The sequence below is a fragment of the Pseudoliparis swirei genome, chromosome 23, assembly GCF_029220125.1.
Source record: "Pseudoliparis swirei isolate HS2019 ecotype Mariana Trench chromosome 23, NWPU_hadal_v1, whole genome shotgun sequence".
Taxonomy (NCBI): Eukaryota; Metazoa; Chordata; class Actinopteri; order Perciformes; family Liparidae; genus Pseudoliparis; species Pseudoliparis swirei.
The window spans coordinates 13,188,672-13,210,189 of record NC_079410.1 but is presented as its reverse complement, the minus strand read 5'-3'; the positions used below and the strand labels follow the sequence as shown (position 1 = coordinate 13,210,189).

Below are 21,518 nucleotides of genomic sequence, written 5' to 3'. Positions count from 1 at the left end.
AGTAGTGTCCATCGTTTTACACTACATTTTTTGCCCGTTTGCAGTGCACCATCCGGGTACTTTCAGTGCACTGAATTCTGCTGGTTTTTTCAGTGGCGCACTTCGAACACTGAAAGTCAGTGCTCGAAGTGCTCAAGTGCGCGGTAGTAGACACAGCCAGTGTCTATATAATGTAATGGAGACAGGCTAATATGTTAGGTTCACATACTTTTAGATCGTTGGAAACTGGAGAAAACTCTTCACGGTTATTCTTTTGATTAAAAAAAAGAAACCTATCAAAATCTATATTCATTTGTAGTCATTGTGTCATTAGCAAGTTAATAAATTGCTTTTTCCTTAAATTTGACCTCACATTTATATAAATAGATGTTGAAATTGAAGACTTAGAATTCTGGTCTGACTGAAGACGGCTACAGCTCCATACAAGATTAGACCCGTGGCTTCTCTCAGACTATACAAATTGTTTTCATCATCTGAAAAACCAAAACATGACACACCCTATAAATCATGTTGTAACCCTCCAAGGGGGCGTGGATCTCAGGTTGAGACGTACTTGGATTGCAGTAAGGCCTGTGGTAGTGTCAGATCACACATGTGAATCAATAAAAACTCAGAGGCAGTAAAAATTGGCCTTTTAATCCGATTTTATTCACCCTCCAATCTCAAGGCTCCACAATTAAAATCACTTCCACAAGGCAGTGACAGGACAGATGGAGGGATGCCAATAATGCAGTGCATTCACAACATACAAAAACTGAAATAGCTCCAGTACACATTGTCTAACAATAGAGCAACAACGAACTAAATGGTGATATTTTTTCGGCAAACTTTTTAATATTCATGATGGAGTTGGCGGACGGATTAAATTAGGCCTGGCAGCTGGGCAGGCTGAGGTTTAGGCCACTTCCTCCTCTCCCTCTTCCTCAAACTCTCCCTCCTCAGTGGTGGCATCCTGGTACTGCTGGTACTCGGACACCAGGTCATTCATGTTGCTTTCCGCCTCGGTGAACTCCATCTCATCCATGCCCTCACCGGTGTACCAGTGGAGGAAGGCCTTACGGCGGAACATGGCGGTGAACTGCTCACCGATGCGCTTGAACAGCTCCTGGATGGCCGTGCTGTTGCCGATAAAAGTGGCGGACATTTTGAGACCACGGGGCGGGATGTCACAGACGGCGGTCTTCACGTTGTTCGGGATCCATTCGACGAAGTAGCTGCTGTTCTTGTTCTGCACGTTCAACATCTGCTCATCGACCTCCTTCATGGACATGCGGCCCCTGAACACGGCTGCCACGGTGAGGTAGCGGCCGTGACGTGGGTCACAGGCAGCCATCATGTTCTTGGCGTCGAACATCTGCTGGGTGAGCTCGGGCACAGACAGGGCGCGGTACTGCTGGCTGCCCCTGCTGGTGAGAGGGGCAAAGCCCGGCATGAAGAAGTGCAGGCGGGGGAAGGGCACCATGTTGACTGCTAGTTTACGGAGGTCGGCGTTGAGCTGGCCAGGGAAACGCAGACATGTGGTCACCCCGCTCATGGTGGCGGACACCAAATGATTAAGATCTCCGTATGTCGGGGTGGTGAGCTTCAGAGTGCGGAAGCAGATATCATAGAGAGCCTCGTTGTCAATGCAGTAGGTCTCATCTGTGTTCTCCACCAGCTGGTGGACAGAGAGAGTGGCGTTGTAGGGCTCCACCACAGTGTCGGACACCTTGGGAGACGGCACCACGCTGAAGGTGTTCATGATGCGGTCGGGGTACTCCTCGCGGATCTTGCTGATGAGCAGAGTGCCCATGCCGGAGCCAGTACCGCCACCCAGGGAGTGAGTGAGCTGGAAGCCCTGGAGGCAGTCGCAGCCCTCAGCCTCTTTCCTCACGACATCCATGACGGAGTCCACCAGCTCGGCCCCCTCTGTGTAGTGGCCCTTGGCCCAGTTGTTTCCAGCTCCACTCTGACCTGTAGTTAACAGTATCACAGTTCATTGATGTAGGAAACACAAATAAGATATTTTTATGGATGTGAGAACAGGTACGTGTTCACATAGCTTACCAAAGACAAAGTTGTCAGGTCTGAAGAGCTGTCCGAAGGGACCGGACCTGACTGAATCCATCGTACCCGGCTCCAGGTCCACCAGGATGGCTCGGGGCACATACTTTCCACCTGAAATCAGGCCGAATATCATGTCAAGCATGTTGAGCACGATGCGGTCAATGTAAATCATTTTTCATGGAAGCAGAGCTGGTTATAGAGATTGTTCAGTGTTGTGTATTTCAGCGGATTACCTGAGGCCTCATTGTAATAGACGCTGATTCTGTCTAGTTGCAGATGGCTGTCTCCAACGTAGGAACCAGTGGGATCAATGCCATGCTCATCACTGATCACCTCCCAGAACTGAGGCGTGGAAGGAGAGGAGGGAGAGATAGACGATAATATAGGCCAAGATTTTTTTTTTATTGTAAAAATAATTGAATATAATTAAATTAGGCAGTTCCCAGGTTCTCTGAAATGGCACATTGAGCTAATAATTCTCGAATTGAATGCAGATCGGATGAGCAGTCTTTTAGTCCAAGATGCTGACCGTCTCTGGAGTAATCAAACAGATGGCGATCATCTGAGAGCATATTGTCGATGTTTTAAAAACACACTGTTCTATATAACAATCTTAAATCTACTATGTAATTATACAAATGGAAAATTAACAAAACAGCATGAAATCGTGTGAAATCGTTCGTTTTACTGGCATGAAAATAATTATAGGTATTCTTGTTGTTCTTAGTTTATACTCTAGGTTGAAATGCACTTATTGTAAATCGCTTTGGATAAAAGCGTCGGCTAAATGACATGTAATGTAATGTAATAAAGGAGGTGGGGTCGAGGCTGCTCCTAAGATTACATTACGACTACGGTTACACGACTACTACAGTCAATCCTTCATGTAATTGTTTTCTGCAATCGTCGTGTGACGTGCTGCTATCTTGGCCAGGACACTCTTGTAAAGGAGATTTTTAATCTCAATGAGGCATTTGCTGGTTAAATAAATTTAAAATAATAAAAAAATAAAAAGTGGAACACGCCCAACACACAATTTTGCATTCAATTATTTATTTATACTATTTTTAATTTGCGAATTGGTTTGTCTGCTTTTCAAATCAACGCAAATCAAAAGCATGCACGGACCTTGAGTCCTGCGGAGAATACATATTGTTTTACTCTTTGCACAACATTAAATCAAGAAATGTCGCAGTATTGAGTTTGTTCTGGAGAATTCTTGGAGGAGATTCTCGTCTGCACAAGTCTCGCGAGAATGACAAACCAAACAGGGAAAAGGAAATCAAAAGAATACCTTAGCTCCGATCTGGTTTCCGCACTGACCGGCTTGCAAATGAACAATTTCGCGCATTTTGGATAAATAGATACGAGGATCGTCGAGTTGATGGCACGCCGAGCAGCAGATATTCACAGGATGACTGTTCCTGCAGTCGATTGTCTGGGACTGGTTGGCACCGCCTCTTCTTCTTCTTCTTCTTTTAACGGCGGTTGGCAACCATATAATTGGTGCATTACCGCCACCCTCTGGAGTACTATTCCGTCAGTTGACGCCTTACCCCCAAAACCAACAAAACCAAAACCAACAAAACAAACAACCCCCCCCCCAAAAATAAATAAAATTATATATATATATATATATATATATTTATTTTTTTAACCCTCATCCCTATATTTCAATTATACCCTATAATAAACCCCTGTGTCCTTTAAGAACATGAACAGTACTCTAATCTGTGCTCTCCCCCCCATGCTCAGTATTCCCTTCAGTGTACACTCACGCACCCCCAATTCCCCCAGTTTCTTCCTCATCACCTCTCTATGAGTTTCATGCGCCTTACAATTAACCACCACATGCTCCACCGACTCCTCTTCTCCACATCCTTCACACAGCCCTGTCTGGTGTTTCCCTATCATTTTCAGTGTCATGTTGAGTGCAGCATGGCCCAACCGTAGCCTTGTCAGCACCGTTTCCTCTCTCCTGTTCCAACTTCCCACCCTGGTTGCCGTAACACTCCTGTGAATAAGATACAAATGTCTCCCTTTTTCCTCTCTGTCCCACCTATTTTGCCACATTTGGTTGACGTTTTCCCAGATAATACTCTTGACCTCCGCCTTACTGATGCAAACTCTCATTTCTATGTCTCCTTTCTTTAAAGCCCTCTTTGCCAACTTGTCTGCCCTCTCATTCCCACTCACCCCTATATGTGCTGGAACCCACATGAATTTCACCTGACCTCCCTGGTTGGTTACGCGAGTGGCCGACTGAAGGACCTCATAGAGAATGTCTTGCCGACTGCTTGAATGAAAAGATCTGAGGCTTGCTAGGACTGAAGCTGCATCGGAGCATATTAACACCTTGCCCTGTTTTGCCTTTTCCACCCATCGTAACGCCACTAGCACTGCCACCATCTCCACTGTGTAGACCCCTAGCCTATCAGATGTTCTCCTGTTGATCCCTACTCCTTTATCTGGTATTGCCACCCCAAATCCTGTCACTCCTGTCTCAGGTTTCTTAGCACCGTCCGTATAAATCATAGTATATTCACTGTATAGTTTTTTTCTTTTTTTCTCGCCTCTCTTCCCTCATGTTATGCTGTAATCTTCCATCCACCCTTTCTTTGCAATTTCGTTGCTTTTGTACCTGTACTCTAGTCAATGACAATAAAACCGAATACCATACCATACCATACCATTACTCGATATTCAAATGCACTAAACAAATCCCCTTTTCCTTTCTCTTCTCTTTTTAAATCTAACAGATACCAGTCTACTTCAGGCCACACCAGTGTCCATGGAGCCACCACCGGGTAAACCACAGAGGGCCTTATTCTGAGATCAAACACCTTAAACTCCTTTGCAATGTCATTGCCTATCCGACCAAATTTATTTGGCTCCTCCCATTCTCCCAGACCGCCTGCAACACTCCTTTTGCAGGGTGAGCATTATTGTGTCCCTGCAAATTAGCCCAGTAGTTTGCCATTAGTTGCTTTCTTCTTAAATCCAGCGGCAATCCACTCGACAAATTTCCCCTTGGGGATTAATAAAGTATATATCTATCTATCTATCTATTTCTCCCATTTCTACCTGCAGGGCAGGGATTGGCGATGTTTTAAAAGCTCCACTACAAACTCGTAATGCCTGCGCTTGAACCACATCTAATCTACCAATTAAAGATTTAGCTGCTGATCCATATGCTATGCTTCCATAATCCAACGCCGATCTTATCAAGGCCACATAAATGGTTTTTAAAGCTGAACAGCTGGCTCCCCACTCCCTACCACTCACACATCTCATCACATTTATTATTTTTTTGCATTTTTCCTCCACTCTCCTGATGTGATCTGCCCATGTTAACCGTGAATCAAAAAGAACCCCCAGAAATTTAAATGTGCCCACCCTTTCTAATTCTTTCCCATACATCGTAAGCTTCATCCCATCCTTAATTATTTTCCTGGTGAAAAATACCGTTTGTGTTTTTTCCGTTTTTTCCGTTATCATCCTTTCCATTACCTTACACATATTAGATGTCAGTGATATTGGTCTGTAACTGGTGGGTTTAGATTGATCTTTGCCATGTTTTCTAATTGGGATCACTATTGCCTCCTTCCATACGCTCGGTAACTTTCCTTCCTCCCATACTTTGTTATAAAGGCACAGCAGCTTAAAAAGTGGTCCCTTTCCCAAATGCTTTAGCATGACGTAGCATACCTGATCGTCCATTTATGGCTCTCACCATCTCTGCCAGAGTAAAAGGTTCATCAATGTTATCATGTGTTCTTTCCCTCCTATCGAGCACACCTGGATGCTGGTTAATTCTACTCTCCCTTCTCCTTCTTTCTTCTTCCGACAGCTTATCTGAACCATGAATCTTCACAAATGCTTTTGCCATTATCTCTGCTTTTTCCCTATTGGAGACCGCTGTTTCCTTGCCAGAAGTCAAAACTGGGTATTCCCATTCCCTTCTATCTCCTCCCATCCTCTTTATCATTCCCCATACCTCTCCCACAGGAGTAGTTCTTCCTATTTTATTGCAAAAAAGCCTCCAACTCTCTCTCTTAGCTTGTCGTATTGTTCTTCTCACCACTGCTTGTGCTTTTTTGTATTGGATCAAATGCTGCATGTTGTGGGTTCTTCTGATGAGTCTAAATGCTTTGTTCCTGCTTCTAACTGCCTTGCCACAGTCCTCTGTCCACCAAGGAACAAGTGTCTTACTTATCCGATTCTTACTCCTGGGTATAGCTCCATTGGCTGCCATAATAATTGCGAAAGTTACCTGCTTGTTTATGTCGTCTATGTCTCCAGAAATGTCAATCTTTGTCATTGTTCCCTCACTTAATGTTTGAAACTACTCACATTTTGCCTTTTGAAAGATCCATCTTGGGATTCCACTTCCTGGTCTAACTTCCACTTTTTCTCCTATCAAACATGATACTGGATAATGATCACTGCCTACTGTTGTAGCTGTCAAAACTTCCCATTTACCTACTCCAGCTAATGCTTTGGACACTAATGTGATATCTAATGCCGACTCTGCACCTGTATTTATATTGATCCTTGTTCCTCTACCATCATTCATACAGATCAGACCCCTATCATCCATCAAATCTTCAATTACCCTTCCATTTGAATCTGTTTGCATACCCCCCCCCCCCCCCCCACATTGTACTGTGAGCATTGAAATCTGCACACCATACAATTCTATTTCCGTTTTGCCCTTGAATTTTTTGCAGGCTGTCCAAATCCAGCCGTCTGCATGGGTTGTAATAATTAATTATAACCACCTGCTCCGCTTTTTCCTATGCACTTCCACCACTATATACTCTTGACTGTCTCCCTTTTCCAGTACCTTATATGGAATATTTTGTTTGATAAATGTAGCACACCCTCCCCCCACCCCAGGATCTCTGTCATTCCTAATTATTGAATATCCATGCATTACAAAGTCTAAAGTAGATTTCAACCAAGTCTCCTGAACACACATTACATCTGGTTTTACACCCATTTCTTTAATGAAATGCTTGAATTCTTGGCCATTGGCCAGTAGACTTCTGGCGTTCCATTGTAGTAATATAACCATTACCAGTACTAACCAACCCATGGTGCTTCCTGGCTTGACTGATTAGTAAGGTTCTCCCTCACCTCTTCCCATGTCAGTCCCACTAATCCCAATGGCACCGCCTCTGAGACAGTCTACTGGGCTATATCGGTGGTGCAACGTGACGTCATTGTCATGGTAACCAAAGACCGGAGGAGAGAGGGTGGGACCAAGACCCGTGGAAATGGCGGATAGGGTGCGAGGGACTGCATCAGTTATCAATAAGACTCCCATTATTCTCACGTACACCCACTCCAAACACACACACACACGCCCCCCAGAAACACACACCACACAGCCATGGTCACTGATGGTCAGTGTTGACAGTGTGGTCTATTGACCACAAGTTCATTACTGTTTTTAAGTTAAACACACAGCATCAATTAGCCATGGCTTGAAAGTACAGCAACATATACAATAGATCAACTAGAGCAGTGGTCGCCAACCCGTCGATCGCGATCGACCGGTCGATCTCGGAGACGTTCCCTGTCGATCTCCAAAATAAAATGAAAATAAATTCAGAAACACATTGTTCCTTGTTTTCGAACATTTTCTGAGGTGTCTTCTGAAATGTTTTCTTTCTGACTGGAAGATTGAGGTCAGAAAAGATCTCCGCCTGATTCATGAACGCCTGAAAACGGGTTCTCTGACAGCCGTGTTGTCAGCTGTGCGCCCCGAAAGAGGGGAACGTACCACTACAGGTGGGGCGCAGGGGAAATGCAGAAATACCTTTATTGATAACTTCACATATTACACAAGCTCAAAGTACACCGACATAAAACTAAGTCATCAATAAATACATGTTGAAATGCCTGTACCTTCGTGTACATGTTTACGTGACGGCATTAACAGGTTACGCCTGCGCATGCGCGACAGCCGAGATTCTTGGCGACTTGCCAGGTCTTACCTCCGTGAGTTGGGTTTTTCTGCTGTTGTCCTTCAAAACAAAAGCTCAACATTGAGCTTTTTTTTTCTTGTCTGATAGAGCAATCTGGTTTACTTGAAAGTGATTGCAATTGCATTTATTCTATTATTTGAAAAGGGACAGATGCAGGAGTCACAAATGGTGATTCTCATATTTATTATTATGAAAATTATTTAAATCTGAGGATGTCTGTAGAGCTGATGTGAACGTAATCACCAACGGTCTGTGTTCAGAACCAATCCCAGATGAGAAAACTTTCATGAATACCAATTTTGCCCCGAAAAACTCGTCAGTGGAGTTGAGAAAATCACCAAATCAAAGACCAGGAGCTGGATTACTGACAGACAGCTGACAGACTGCCTCAGACTGGCTGTCTGTGCTTATGAACTAACTACAAGCTCACAGACAGAGTTCAGTCACAGCCATCACACTGACTGGAGTCACATGGCTTGATGGCATTATGATGAGAGCTGAACTTACATGAGTTGCACTGACTGATCATGTTGTCAGTTTCGTGTTGTAATGTAAACAAATACAACATTTATATTGGTATTTCATCCAGCTGCTCATTGCAAATGTGTTTTTTCTTGTTCATATTGTGTGTGGTTAACAAATATCATATTTGTTATATTACACTTAAATTCTGTGTACCTGGTCACATCAATTTGAACGCTGGACCAAAATGACAATTAGGCCAAATAAAAAGTAATAAGTCCAGTCTGGACAGTCATTTTCTCTCAACGCCTCAAAGGTAGATCTTGCCGGTCATGAAGGCGGAGGTCAGGGATCTTGGGCTCAAAAAGGTTGGTGACCACTGAACTAGAGAATGAGGAATTCTTCTAAAAATACAAACTTGATATTATCTCACTATTTGTGAATGTTTCGGTGTCATTTGGTTTGCACGTTAAAACAGGGAAGGACTCAGGGTGTGCAGCCATGTAGACGTTTTGGTCATCAGCACATTCCTTCTGATCAAAGATGTGCTCTACTTCCTTTAAAAGCACTCTATATCACAGTGGCTTATTTTTACTACAATCAAATTAGAACAAAGGCAAAACTGCAAGTTACTTTTTGTGTTACATAAATTACAACAAGTTAGAGGGATGTTCAGAAAAATTAATCTGTCCGCATGACACAAATCAAAAGGATATATTTACAGGTTATTTAGTACGAACTTCCCTACTGCAGCTTAACAGGGAAACAAAACAAAAAAAATTTAAACACACTTTAACAAGTGTGAACATATATCCTTTCAGTCATTCAACCAGTTTTTAATGTTGCAGAAGTTTACTTTGTACTATTTTAAAGTAACCACGGCAACCAGTTTTACTAGGAACACCCACATTGTATATGAACCCTGTACTGCACATTATTTTTTACAATTTGGGATCAAGAACACCTCTAAAATTACATTATGCTTCAAACCTTTTCACCTATGTGTAAATGCAATGTCACTTTTAATCACAAAAAGTTATTTTTTTAGCTCACGTGTTAACTGTTGTTCGATTATTTTACATTCTGTCTTTCTTGGATTGCAATCTTTCTGTTAGAGAAGAAGACGAAAATAAATCCTCTGGTGCATAATTGTTGTGTGTTGTTGTGTAAATCGTCAATAAGACCAAAAATAATGTGACACACATGCACATTCATAGTCACAAAAACATGTATTATCACATTCACAACCAATATTATTAATAACATGTCTTATATACAATGCAGTGCGTTAGCAGAAGTTTTAATAGGTTACTTGTGAGTAAAACACACCCTTTCATCCCCAGCTGGTTTAGCCAGTCTGGGTAAAAGCTCCCTAAAAGAGAGAAACTTTACTGTGAACACAGTTGGGCCACAGAGCTGCAGTCACTAAACTCACTGGTGTATAAAAATGACTTGCAGTACATTAGTTTGACCTGACCGACCCCTGTTTAAATGCTAAATTGCTAACCACACGGTAAATTATTAAGTAAGTTAAAAACATTTGCCGGTGTGCTGCTCACATAGACGTCAACACTGGAACGTTCACAGACATATCCTGAAATATGACATTCCAAACATGCAGTTACCAACCAGTTTTAAGCTATCCAACAACTGGCCAATAGGGCTTTATTTCCTGTTTCCAAACATGGCTACATACAGTGTTGTTTCACAGTGCTGCATGATTTGAGTTACTCCCACAAAAAGTCATACACAGGAAAACCAAGAGCATTTGCCACTTTGAGTCAGGAACAATAGATAGGCTGTCTGTGTGCTCTGAGGCTTTCAGGAGACTAACGAGGCTCGCTAAATTATTGGAGAAATCACGAAGGACTTTAACTTGGGGACTTATGCTGCTTTGAACTGTGGATTTACTACATTGTACATGACAAGCTGACGATCATGTCATTCCCGGAGGAGGATCTCACGTGCCCAATATGCTATGACATCTTTACAGACCCTGTTTTGCTGTCATGTAGCCATAGCTTCTGCAGGAACTGTCTGAAGCGCTGTTGGGAAACAGGGTTACGTGAGTGCTCAGTATGCAGGAAAAGAGCCTCCAAAGCTAGTCCTCCCACCAATTTGGCTCTGAAAAATGTCTGTGAAGCGCTTTTGGAGGCCAGGAAAATTTCAGCTGTGGTGGAAGAGAAGATGAACTGCAGTGCGCACGGAGAGAAGTTAAAACTCTTCTGCCTGGTTGACAAACAGCCGATCTGTGTGGTGTGCCAGTCCTCCAAACTGCACAAAAGTCACGACTGCTCGCCCATAGATGAGGCAGTGCTGGACTGCAAGGTAAGGCAAATAATGATGTCAACGTGTTGCCAAACTGACTATTCAAAAAGCTAGAATGCTGCCCCTGCACTGCTCTGTTGTGATTGTGATCCACAGTCTTATCTGTATCCAAAGTATTCAAAATACTGAAACATTAACAAGATATCTGATCTTTGCTGACTGAGGCCTGCTTGAATTCCAGGAGGAGCTTGCTTTATCGCTCAAGAACCTGCACGATAAAGAGGTCAGCCTCAAAAGAATTCACATGAACTCTGCATACATGTTCAAGTACATCAAGGTAACTGTGATGAGATGACAGGAATTTTGGTTTTGAAAAAAAATAATATATATCTGCTCAAATAAACCCACAATTTGCAATTATCTCACTCAGAGTCAGGCTCTGGAAACCCAGAGTCTGATCAAGGGCCATTTTGAGCAGCTCCATCAAGATCTCTACCAAGAAGAGTCAGCCAGAATAGCTGCTGTGAAGAAAGAGGAGGATGAGAAGATTGCAGGGTTGAAGGACAAGATGAAAGAACTTTCGGCAGAAGTGCTGTCGCTCACAGAAACCATTTCAGTCATACAGGAGCAGCTGGAAGAAGATGATTTGATCTTGTTGAAGGTTCGCACAGGCATGCACACATCAAGTATTTCATCTTTGTACCCAAAAGCTTCCCACCATGACTGTGCTTTTTTTCTTCTTTTTACAGAATTTCAAAGCCACTCAGGACAGGTAGGTCAACACAGTTGTGGCTTTACACTTTTTGTGTTGATTACCACATATCTCACTGTAAGATACCTCTTCCATCACAGAGAAAAAACCATAGCCCTTGGTCCAGACAACATGTCCGGGGTACTGATTGATGTGACCAAGCATCTCTGCAACCTCAAGTATAAAGTCTGGGAGAAAATGCTGGACTATATTGACTATAGTGAGTACATGCTATATGACTTCTTCAAGTTAAAAGGCCGAAAGAGTAGAGTTGTAAAACCCCGTTTAATACGTCAACCCTTCTACTTGTATCCTGTCTTTTAGCTCCTGTGACTTTGGACCCGAACACAGCACACCCCTGCCTCATCCTGTGTGACGACCTCACTTCCCTCCACTACTCAAAGGAGCACAGCTGTTGCCCTGACAACACAGAGCGCTTCCACATCAGCGCTGAAGTGGTAGGCATGGCCGCACTGGGCTCAGGAAGCCACCACTGGGTTGTGGAAACTGGAAGTAATCAGGACTGGCTGCTGGGAGTGGCCTCTTCCTCTGTGCCCAGGAACTCTGAGATCTCTGCTCGACCTGAGAACGGCTTCTGGACTTTGTGTTTCCGGGACGGAGAGTTCAGGGCAATGACCTCACCACCAACTGCAGTTACACCTGCAAGTGTGCCCAAACAAGTCAAAGTGCAACTGGATTACAACAAAGGGACGGTGTCCTTCTTTGACCCTGCTGATGACACGCTCATATATGCATTCACACACACGTTCACCGAAACTTTACTTCCATATTTTTATACACAGTGCAGTCATCCATTGAGAATAATTCCAGAAAAGGTACTTGTCACAATGTTGCGCCAATGAGTGGATGAAGGCTGTATTAATTAATTGTGTAGGAAAATATGATCCCAGTCCTATTTTGATGGATGCAAACATGTTTTAAATTGGTTGGTTGGTTTGTTATTTTGCTGCTTCAAAAACTGTGAATCTACATCAGGTTAGCTAAGCTTAGCATAGCATTACGCCTGAAAACAAGGGAGAGCAGCTAGCGTGGCTCTTCCAGCAGTAACTGAATCTTGTTTGCTCGTAGTTTGCCTCAGTTTCCACACTTTAGCTAAGCTACACTAAACTAAGCTATGCTAAACTAAGCTAAACTTAAAAGCTAAGCTAAACTAAGCTACACAGCTTCTGCCTCTAACTACACATAGCCTACTGACATGAGTGGCATAGGCCTACATCTTCTCAACAAGGGTAATGTTGTACAGATGGAAGCAGGTTTTGTTTTGTACTAGATTGAATTTAGCCTACTTGACATCTAAATCAAAATATATGAGCACGTATCCCAAAATGTAGAGCTACCTGTTTAATGGTAAAAGTTATAATATAAGTGGTAGCCTACATTGCTCACTGTGGTGGAATAGGGGAGAGCATATTTATGTGGGATAGAAATGTTTACATATTATCAAGAAGTTTTAGGTTGGTTCATAACTGGGTTTTGGTGTGTGGGAAAAGCTTTCTTTATTTAATGGTCTTTTGAATTGTCTGCGACTTGCATCCAAATGATTGATAGCCTACTGCCGTTTATCACCATGAACTTTAGGAAATGCACATTACACACACACACACACACACACACACACACACACACACACACACACACACACACACACACACACACACACACACATCATTTGTCACACATGGAGGGATTAGACCAAAGTTGGCAAAACTTGTAAATGTGTAGTTTTTAACCAGCTGCACTGACAACAAATTAGTGTTCACACAAGTTAATTGGTACGTCCATATATAGAAAAACATATTCATTTGTCTGAAGAGTTTAGATTTATATAAATTCTGTACTTTAAATCTAATACAGTCCCACACCTTAGTTATCCTTAAAATGGGATGGTGTTATGTGGAAAGAAGGTTATAATTTATAACTTTAAACTTAAACTTAACTAGCCAAACATTGGTTTCTGTTCAGGACCTAAGGACACACATAAATTACGCAAAAGATATAGCCTACATTTGTCTAAAATGTAAAATATTGGTTTCTGTACAAAGAGGTGAAGACAGAGAATTTCACTGAATCTGGTCAACATCTATTGTTGGTCAAGCCACCGTCTAGTTTATTTTTTGTGAATGTTAGTTGTTTGGCCACCATGATTATACTGTACTGTACAGTTCAGTGTTTTGTTCTCTTTTGTACACATGGTGGCGCCAGAGTCAAACACATATTTTGAAGGATTTCATCAGACTACTTTTAACCATGTGCCGTTTGTAGAAATGAAGCTCTCTGAACATCAGCACTTTACGAAGATAATGTGGAAAATGCAAAATAATAAAATTAAAGACAAGTCACAACAAGGGAAACATGAATTGACAGTTATATTATATGACAGTATTCAGTTGCTTTTCTTACAACTCGTTATAGACACACTGAACATCTACAACGTTTAATAGTAGGCCTTCTTAACTTAAGCAGATATGTTTTCTGCAGGATTGGTTTTGTTGTCTTCTGCAGAGTCACCGTTGTAGCACTTCTTAAGGCAGGTGTCTGAGAGGAAAGGCACCTTGTCCAGTCGAGATAGATAAACAAGCGGCTGGATGGTGCTGCTGATGTTGAGGAAAGCGAAGCCCACAGGCTGCACATAGCAGCGAAAAACGTCAGGGGAGTAATGGTCTTCAAAAGGAAACAGCGCTACAGGTGGCAGGTAGTTAAACACAATGATACAATTGAGAGACAGCACCATCTTGAAGGCCTTCTTCTTCATGGGGTGCATCTCGTCTTTCCCTGCCCCGCGGGACTTCTTCAGGGCCCACAGGATGCACACATTGCACAACACCATCCAACAAAATGTTGCCAGGATCTCACCGGTGAACACCTTCTCAAAGTTCGGGAGGCCTCCCACTGTTTTGGCTGCAGAGTAGGTAAAGGTGAGGCATAACACTAGCACTGTAAGGCTTATCCTGTACTTGATGTGTTTGAACTGCCCAAACATTACTGGGAAGAGCACTGCCACAAAGCGATCGAGGCAGATGCAGGAGAGAAACAGTGGCCCGCTTGTGTCTTTCACACCATATGAAAACTTAAGTGCAGACCACACCTCTTTGCTGTGCCAGTAGTAAAAGTTAAGGAAACTGAGGGGGGTCATGGTACCAAAGTAGGTATCCATGAAAGCAAGGAAGCCCAAGAACATGTCAGAGGTTGTGGGAGTTTTGCGATTGTGGATGAGGATCACGATGACAAGTAAGTTGGCCGGGATTCCCACGATTACGTTGATGGACTGCACGGTCAAGTCAAAGAGAATGCCTTCTGCCTGCTGTTCGCACCCCTCAAACACACTGAAGGGCTTTTCGGTGGCATTGATGTGAGCGGTGGTATTGAGAGGGACCGACGTCGGAAGAGAGGTCAAGTTGAGTGGTGAAGATACGTTTGCCTCCATGATTCTGTTACTGCAAAATAGATCTGATGGGAGAAGAATAAGAATGGTGGTCAGGGCTTAACACACACACACACACACACACTACACACACACACGTTTCCTTTACAGACAGGTGTTGATCAAGGGGACTCATACTAAATCTGGTTTTCCAGCTCAGTATAAATGATTCAGTGAAACAAAGTGTTCATCAGAGGTCGTGTTTCTAATCTGCTGAGAAGTTTAATCTCAGTAGAGCTAAACTAGCCCCAGAGTAAATCAAGACGGTTCACAGAGAGCAACAAAAACACGTAACAAACACCGTCAGGGCTTCTCTTCAGGCTGTTATCTTGTTATTGTGTCTGTGTGGACCTTCCTCTGGGAAGAGTGGCTCCCTGTATGCAGGGACATCTAATTCGCTTAAGGGACTAATAGTAAAGGCCCCGCCCTTTCACAGCAGAATAAAAGGGCAGCTGATCCCAAATAAAAATGGTAAGGTTCTTCTTACGCACGTAGACCGTTACTTAGTGCCTTTACGAAGAGCAGTGGACAATTTGGTAATTTCCAGGAGCTCTTAAAAGCCTATTTTTTGGTTGTTGTTATTTCGAAGGCTAATTTCTGACCTGAATGAATCAGAAAGAGAAAACACAACATAACATCTGATCTTGGATAAAACTACTTCCATTTGATATTTAGTATTCAATCAACGATTAATATAACAATACAATGGAACACACTCCAGTGGGTCATCTAAGCCTCTCCCTCTTTCTCCATTTCCTGTCTCAAATGTATAAATGTTAGCAAAGAGGCACTGCTGCAGGGGGCAGTATAGATCAGTAATAATCTTTATTACTGATCTATATTTGCATACATTTCCCTGTGAGTTTTTTTCCTGTGCTGCAGGATTATTGTCAGCTGTTCTAAGTCAGTCTGATATGTACAATCTGCATGGGTCAATGGTTCCAACTCTGGGAGTATCAGTACTTAATAAGTCATGCATGTTAAGTCATATTAAGTTTGTTCTGTATTATACATTGTTAGCATGACATATGTTCACAGTACAGGTTTGACCCATGAGAGCGGACCAGAAAAGGACGATAATGTTGGAAATAAATGCATTAATGTCTGGATTGATTGGAATAATAACTGGAGTCGGATATGAAGGGAACCACTGGAGAAGTCCTGGGCCTTGAGCTCAGTGTTTCTGTCTCTGGAGGAGGACCACACATGGAAGCTTTTTATAATACTGGCCCTAGATGAGATGTTTTTTCCCCCTTTTGTGCTCCAAGATTATTGTCAGCGGTTATAAGTAAGGCGGATTTACATGAATAGAATAGTAAATAATGTAGGATATCTTGAGCACACCAATTCACTGTTCTTAAAATCACATACACTGAAACTTAGGGATATAGTAGAGTTCAAAACAGCTCAAATTCTGTACAAAGCTAAACATAATTCACTTCCTGGAAATATTCAAAAGATTTTTAGAGATAGAGAAGGAGAGTATGAACTAAGAGGGAGATGGAATTTCAAACAGCCAATTGTTCATACAACTCTAAAAAACATGTGCACATCTGTCTGTGGGGTGAAACAGTGGAATAGTTTAACTGATGACATCAAGGAAAGTAAGAATCTGGTGATATATTTAAAAAAAAAGTAAAGACATGACTGGACAAGTACAGACGTATCAGCATTGATGACGCATCATAAGTAACGGGTAATGGGGACAAGTTTTTTGTTTTTGTTTTGTTGATTGTTTTATGTATATGTAGGTATGTGTATTTATGTGTGTGTATATATGTTTATATGGGTGTGTGAATTTGTATGCATGTGTATATGTTTATATGTATATATATATATATAGGTATATGTATATGGTTCTCTAAAATAAGTATTTTCATGAAAACATAGGTTAGGGCACTTATAAGCTTGATAGCCACTTTCCTCTTTTGTTGAAATTTTGATTTTTGTATATTATTGCTGATCGAAATAAACTCAACTAAACTCAACTAAACATGGCTTTTCTTTTACATGCAGTTCCCCTGAGCTCCCTCCACCGAATGGACTATTGGACCCAGAGGCTGTGATTGTTCCTTGTACAACCATCAAGGGACCTATTTTGGTTTAATGTGGACCTTTGCTCCCTCAGTGGACGGTGTTTCTAACCTCCCCCTGCTGACGGCTCCACCTCAGGCCACACACACTCCTGTGGGGCTAATCACACTGACGGAGGAGTGAAGCCGTTGGCCAAGATGATTGTCCCTGGAGATGGCAGACTGAAATCAATTGTGTTTTTCTTCAGGCATATCTACTGAAAATGAAGTCAACAAAACAGAATAATATACAGAGGTGCTAAATATATTCATCAAAGCAAAGTTTATATTTGGAAAAGGTGATGTGTTGACAGTGACACATCAGAACACATATACATGTATATATACATATACATATACAAATGCATATACACATTCACATATATATAGACATACATATTGCCTGTTATTAGTAAAAACGTACTTAACCCTTGTGTTGCCTTAGGGTCATTTTGACCCGAATCAATATTACACCCTCCCCCCGCCTATGGGTCATTTTGACCCGATTCAATGTTTCACCCTCCTGTTACCTTTATATTTACTAACATATTTTACCCTTTGGGTTCAATTTGATGCCAGCAATTAAAACCTCCAGAAAATTATTAGAATTAATATTGTTTTCCAAGTTTAAGTGTGAGGCACTTTATGTTTGTTTGTTGACTACCGAAAGAACACCGACATTAAACATTGAATGGGGTCAAATTAATCCTAAAGCGGGGGGAGGGTGTAATATTGATTCCGGTCAAAATGACCCTAAGGCAACACAAGGGTTAACTAACATAACAGGAAACAAATTAAAAAAATTATCGATTTGATTTTCTTGCATGTGGCTTGAGTAGTTTGAGTAATAAATATGTGGATACTTTTCGTCATAAACATCTTTGCAGATTTTGTAAAGTACTTACATTTAAAGTACATTGATGCTCTTACTTGAGGTGTAAAATGAAATACTTTAACAACTGCAGACACAGGATACTCTAATTTTCTATTCAGTATAAATGTTCCATGCACAATGATTTGTGTTCAATAGTGTGAAAATATTTCCAGTCCCTAATTTTGAAGTTGGAGGGAACACAAGGACTTAGACTCATTCTAGCACATTGTCAAAATGGAGTTAAACAAACACTTGATTGGTTGACGTTCATCTCAATAACAAACAAACTGTTTAATAATCTCAATAAATCATGTCAAACTGATGAAACTGAAATTCATCAATGAAGCATTCCTGTCTCTCTTTGAAGGTCACATATTGATTGAACTTTGTAAACCAAACGATAACATCTAGTTAACCTGTGCAGGTTAAAAATGGTACAAAAGTGTATAGTTTGGACTCACCTGTGTGGAGTACTCTTCTGCGCGGCGTCTCAATGCAGTGTGTGTTTCAGGGGTGCATTTATAAGTTATCCGAAGTGTCGTGACTTTGATGCTCACCGGGAGGGGAGGATCTCCTGGAGTTTTTGATGTCATGAGGAAAGAGTGACTCTTCATTAACAAGGCCCAATGCCCCCCTCACAGCCTTAAGTCCTGAACCCTCAGAGACCGAACTGACATCTCGAGAGGCTACAGCACTCTGTAGTGACATATCATGCTTTTTTTCTCCCTGATTTAAACATCTTCAAGGCTTTTGCCTTACAAGACAAGAGGTGTTTATTTTTCCCAATCCATTATCCGAACCGCTTATCCTCTCGCAGGGCGTTGGAGACGACCCCGGCTGACATTGGGCGGAAGCGGATTCACGGTTTTGAATAAACCAGGTGTGTAATGTAGCTATGGCCGTAGCAGCCATGAGTAGAAAACAAACGAGATGTGCATTTGGCATTCAAATTTGGACAGACAAATTTTAGTATGGTTCAAAAGCCAAATATGAGAGAAGTCAATCAAATGAATATACATTTGCATGGCAGAGTTGTTTTTCCCCCGTTAATCACCTCACAACCATTATAGCGACATGATAGTTTTACAGCAACAGTTAAATGCTGTTCATACATTGATGCATTAACAATCTTATAATGTCATATATACAGACAGGGGCATTTGGTTTCTGATAACATACACTTTTAGTGTTGATACTTTAAGTAGATTTTCTTCTGCATCTATATTTTTCAGTAAAGTGTGATTTTAAATGTAGAGCTTCTACTTTTAATGGGGTATTTACTTACTTTTCTTATTTAAGTGGGATCCATGTTATTAAGGTTGTATTGGACCCTCAACCCTTCATCCTTTGTTTCTGTCACTGGAGATGCTGAGCATGTCACCATTCAGGAATAGCACGTCTGGACCTAAATGCATGAAACACTGATGAGGAGGCGGTATTCAGTGATTTAATGGTGGAAAATATAACATAGGATGCAGTCTCAAAACAGCCAGACAATAGAGGACTTCACAAATTGAGAGACCATAACTGACAATGAAACCAGCTAAACTAAACTTAAACACTCCGAGCAGGGTGATGTGACACAGGAGGGTTCGACAATCCCAACGGTGGGAAACTACAAACTCAGGAAGTAAACATTAACACATGTGGAGTGAGCCTACAAAATAAAACAGGAAACAGACTAAATATAAATAAATAACATTAGAAACGGAAAAACACAATAAACTAAAAATCCCAAGTCTAGATGAATGATTACTTAATAATAACTAAAAGATCACAATGCCAGATACAGTCTTAAAGTCCAGGGGCTCCGGACACAGAGCCAGACTGTTGCTGACCACCGGTGTACAAGAATAACATCAACAGCCAATGAGCTAACGTCAATGGTTTTTTTTCATGGAATTTTCTTCAATGTGATGCAAACAAAAGCATCGAAGCTCCGTCTCCTGAAGCGGTCCGAGTCCAGAGTAAAGACTTCCTGCGAAGTGTTCATCACTTAACTGGAAGTGGAAAGAGAGAGCGTCTGAAAGCCCGTGTGTGAGTATGTGACAGGGTGTATTTGGATTGATGCTTTTACAATGTGGTTAATTGCATTTAAGCCTCTGCTTAGGCGGGTGGAACCCAATGTTCTGTTCCCTTGTGAACACAAGACCAAAGCCTGATTGATCCTTTGTCTAATGGACGTCTGAGTTAGCAGACAGAGACAACAGCAAAGTGTCAGTTGTGTTGAATCTCTTCAATCGAGAGGGGTAGCAGTGGTCTGCACTTCATACAGGATATTCAAAGCAAACAGGGTTTCACTAGCAGAACTTGAGCCTTTTGTAGACGTGACATGATATCAACATTATCTGAAATTGAACAACTCAAGTGGCGTCACCCGGTGTCGGTGTGGCCAACATATAACTCTCCATTGGAGAATGGATGTGAATCCAACAAGAGGAAACACAACATAGTAAGTAATCTTGGATAAATCTACATCCATTTGATATTTAATGAACTACTAACTAATGTAAAAATACACTGGAACACAGGATATACTCTGACCTTATGTAATCATAATGGAGTTAAATCACATCAAACTTAAACACATTGTAAAATCATGCTGTTAGGAAACATCTCCCTCTTTCTCCATTTCCTGTCTCAAATGTATGAATGTTAGCAAAGGGGCACTGCTGCAGGAGGCAGTATAGATCAGTCATGATCGGGCATTTGCATACATTTCCCTGCCGACAGTCAAGAAGACAAAAGCAAAATTATGTATTTTGTTACTGGAACACAACATCGTGACATTTTTAGTTTAGACAGAAGATATCATGAAATGACATGCAAAGAAGTGCAACCAAAATGCATCACGAAATACACTCACATTGCACACACACACGCACACACACACACACACACACACACACACACACACACACACACGCGTTATTTCATAGATTTCCATGACATTTTGTGGATTTTGGTCCCTGGAGGATTTCATTGATCTTTTGCATTTTAGTGCACGACGTTCCCTTCAGGATGAACTGTAACCACTTGATGATTCCTCACTTTGTCCAGCACCATGGTGAGGTATATTCCTTTTAAAACGTATGTCCAAATACCTGCATTATAACATTCCCACAATAAAGTAGTGTCACAAACCCAATGTAATACTTTTGTATTCTAGACTTCCACCATGGTCTCAAAGGGCAGAAGACCAGACAGCACATGACTAGTTTAAAAGCTAATGGAAAAAAAGAATCTCAACACTATAATCAAGAAGACACTAGTGCTTGTGGCAGTATAGTTACTCATAAGAGGAGGAATGGAAAATAAGGCAGTGTCCTTTGTTGGAGTGCAAGGCCAAAGGTCAGCTGTACCGCAGCGTAGTTGCTTCCTCATGAACTTTCAAACACCACTTGATGGCAGTCCTCTGAGCCGTACCATGGACCAGGCTGGCAACATGCCTCAGCCTCAAGGAAGCACAACTCTGGCTTCAGACCGAATGCTGTTGCTTTGCGGTTTCCCTCTGAAACATTGTGGCTGTGATTACATCCTGAGAAGACAGTTGCTGTTGTAGAGTATGTGGCTCACCCATGCAGCTACAATCTGTTGTCCAGTGTTTATT

The 21,518-nt window shown here is 41.8% G+C and overlaps 3 protein-coding genes across 3 annotated transcripts; 1 reads left to right on the top strand and 2 right to left on the bottom strand.

Moving 5' to 3' along the window:
- Nucleotides 1–626: 626 nt before the first annotated feature.
- Nucleotides 627–3,489, bottom strand: tubb4bl (tubulin, beta 4B class IVb-like). Its single transcript, XM_056407178.1, has 4 exons — nucleotides 3,341–3,489; nucleotides 2,280–2,388; nucleotides 2,047–2,157; nucleotides 627–1,953 (listed from the first exon to the last, which is right to left on the bottom strand). The coding sequence occupies exons 1-4, from the start codon at nucleotides 3,395–3,397 to the stop codon at nucleotides 896–898; spliced, it is 1,335 nt and encodes a 444-aa protein (XP_056263153.1). The 5' UTR covers nucleotides 3,398–3,489; the 3' UTR covers nucleotides 627–895.
- A 6,883-nt stretch (nucleotides 3,490–10,372) lies between these two features.
- Nucleotides 10,373–13,886, top strand: LOC130188745 (nuclear factor 7, ovary). Its single transcript, XM_056407214.1, has 6 exons — nucleotides 10,373–10,829; nucleotides 11,011–11,106; nucleotides 11,200–11,430; nucleotides 11,519–11,541; nucleotides 11,622–11,740; nucleotides 11,845–13,886. The coding sequence occupies exons 1-6, from the start codon at nucleotides 10,440–10,442 to the stop codon at nucleotides 12,381–12,383; spliced, it is 1,398 nt and encodes a 465-aa protein (XP_056263189.1). The 5' UTR covers nucleotides 10,373–10,439; the 3' UTR covers nucleotides 12,384–13,886.
- Nucleotides 13,887–13,996: 110 nt separating this feature from the next.
- LOC130188569 (G-protein coupled receptor 183-like) lies at nucleotides 13,997–14,965 on the bottom strand. Its single transcript, XM_056406963.1, has one exon. It carries the CDS (start codon nucleotides 14,963–14,965, stop codon nucleotides 13,997–13,999), a length of 969 nt encoding a protein of 322 aa, XP_056262938.1.
- Nucleotides 14,966–21,518: the final 6,553 nt, after the last annotated feature.

Excerpts from the sequence above, each read along its gene's own strand:
- LOC130188745 (XM_056407214.1), top strand. The coding sequence starts at position 10,440 with ATGTCATTCCCGGAGGAGGATCTCACGTGCCCAATATGCTATGACATC. Across the intron at positions 10,830-11,010 it reads AGGCAGTGCTGGACTGCAAG|GAGGAGCTTGCTTTATCGCT; the intron begins GTAAGGCAAATA and ends CTTGAATTCCAG. Across the intron at positions 11,107-11,199 it reads ACATGTTCAAGTACATCAAG|AGTCAGGCTCTGGAAACCCA; the intron begins GTAACTGTGATG and ends TATCTCACTCAG.
- LOC130188569 (XM_056406963.1), bottom strand. The coding sequence starts at position 14,965 with ATGGAGGCAAACGTATCTTCACCACTCAACTTGACCTCTCTTCCGACG.
- tubb4bl (XM_056407178.1), bottom strand. The coding sequence starts at position 3,397 with ATGCGCGAAATTGTTCATTTGCAAGCCGGTCAGTGCGGAAACCAGATC. Across the intron at positions 2,389-3,340 it reads GAAACCAGATCGGAGCTAAG|TTCTGGGAGGTGATCAGTGA; the intron begins GTATTCTTTTGA and ends TCCACGCCTCAG. Across the intron at positions 2,158-2,279 it reads CTATTACAATGAGGCCTCAG|GTGGAAAGTATGTGCCCCGA; the intron begins GTAATCCGCTGA and ends GCCTGATTTCAG.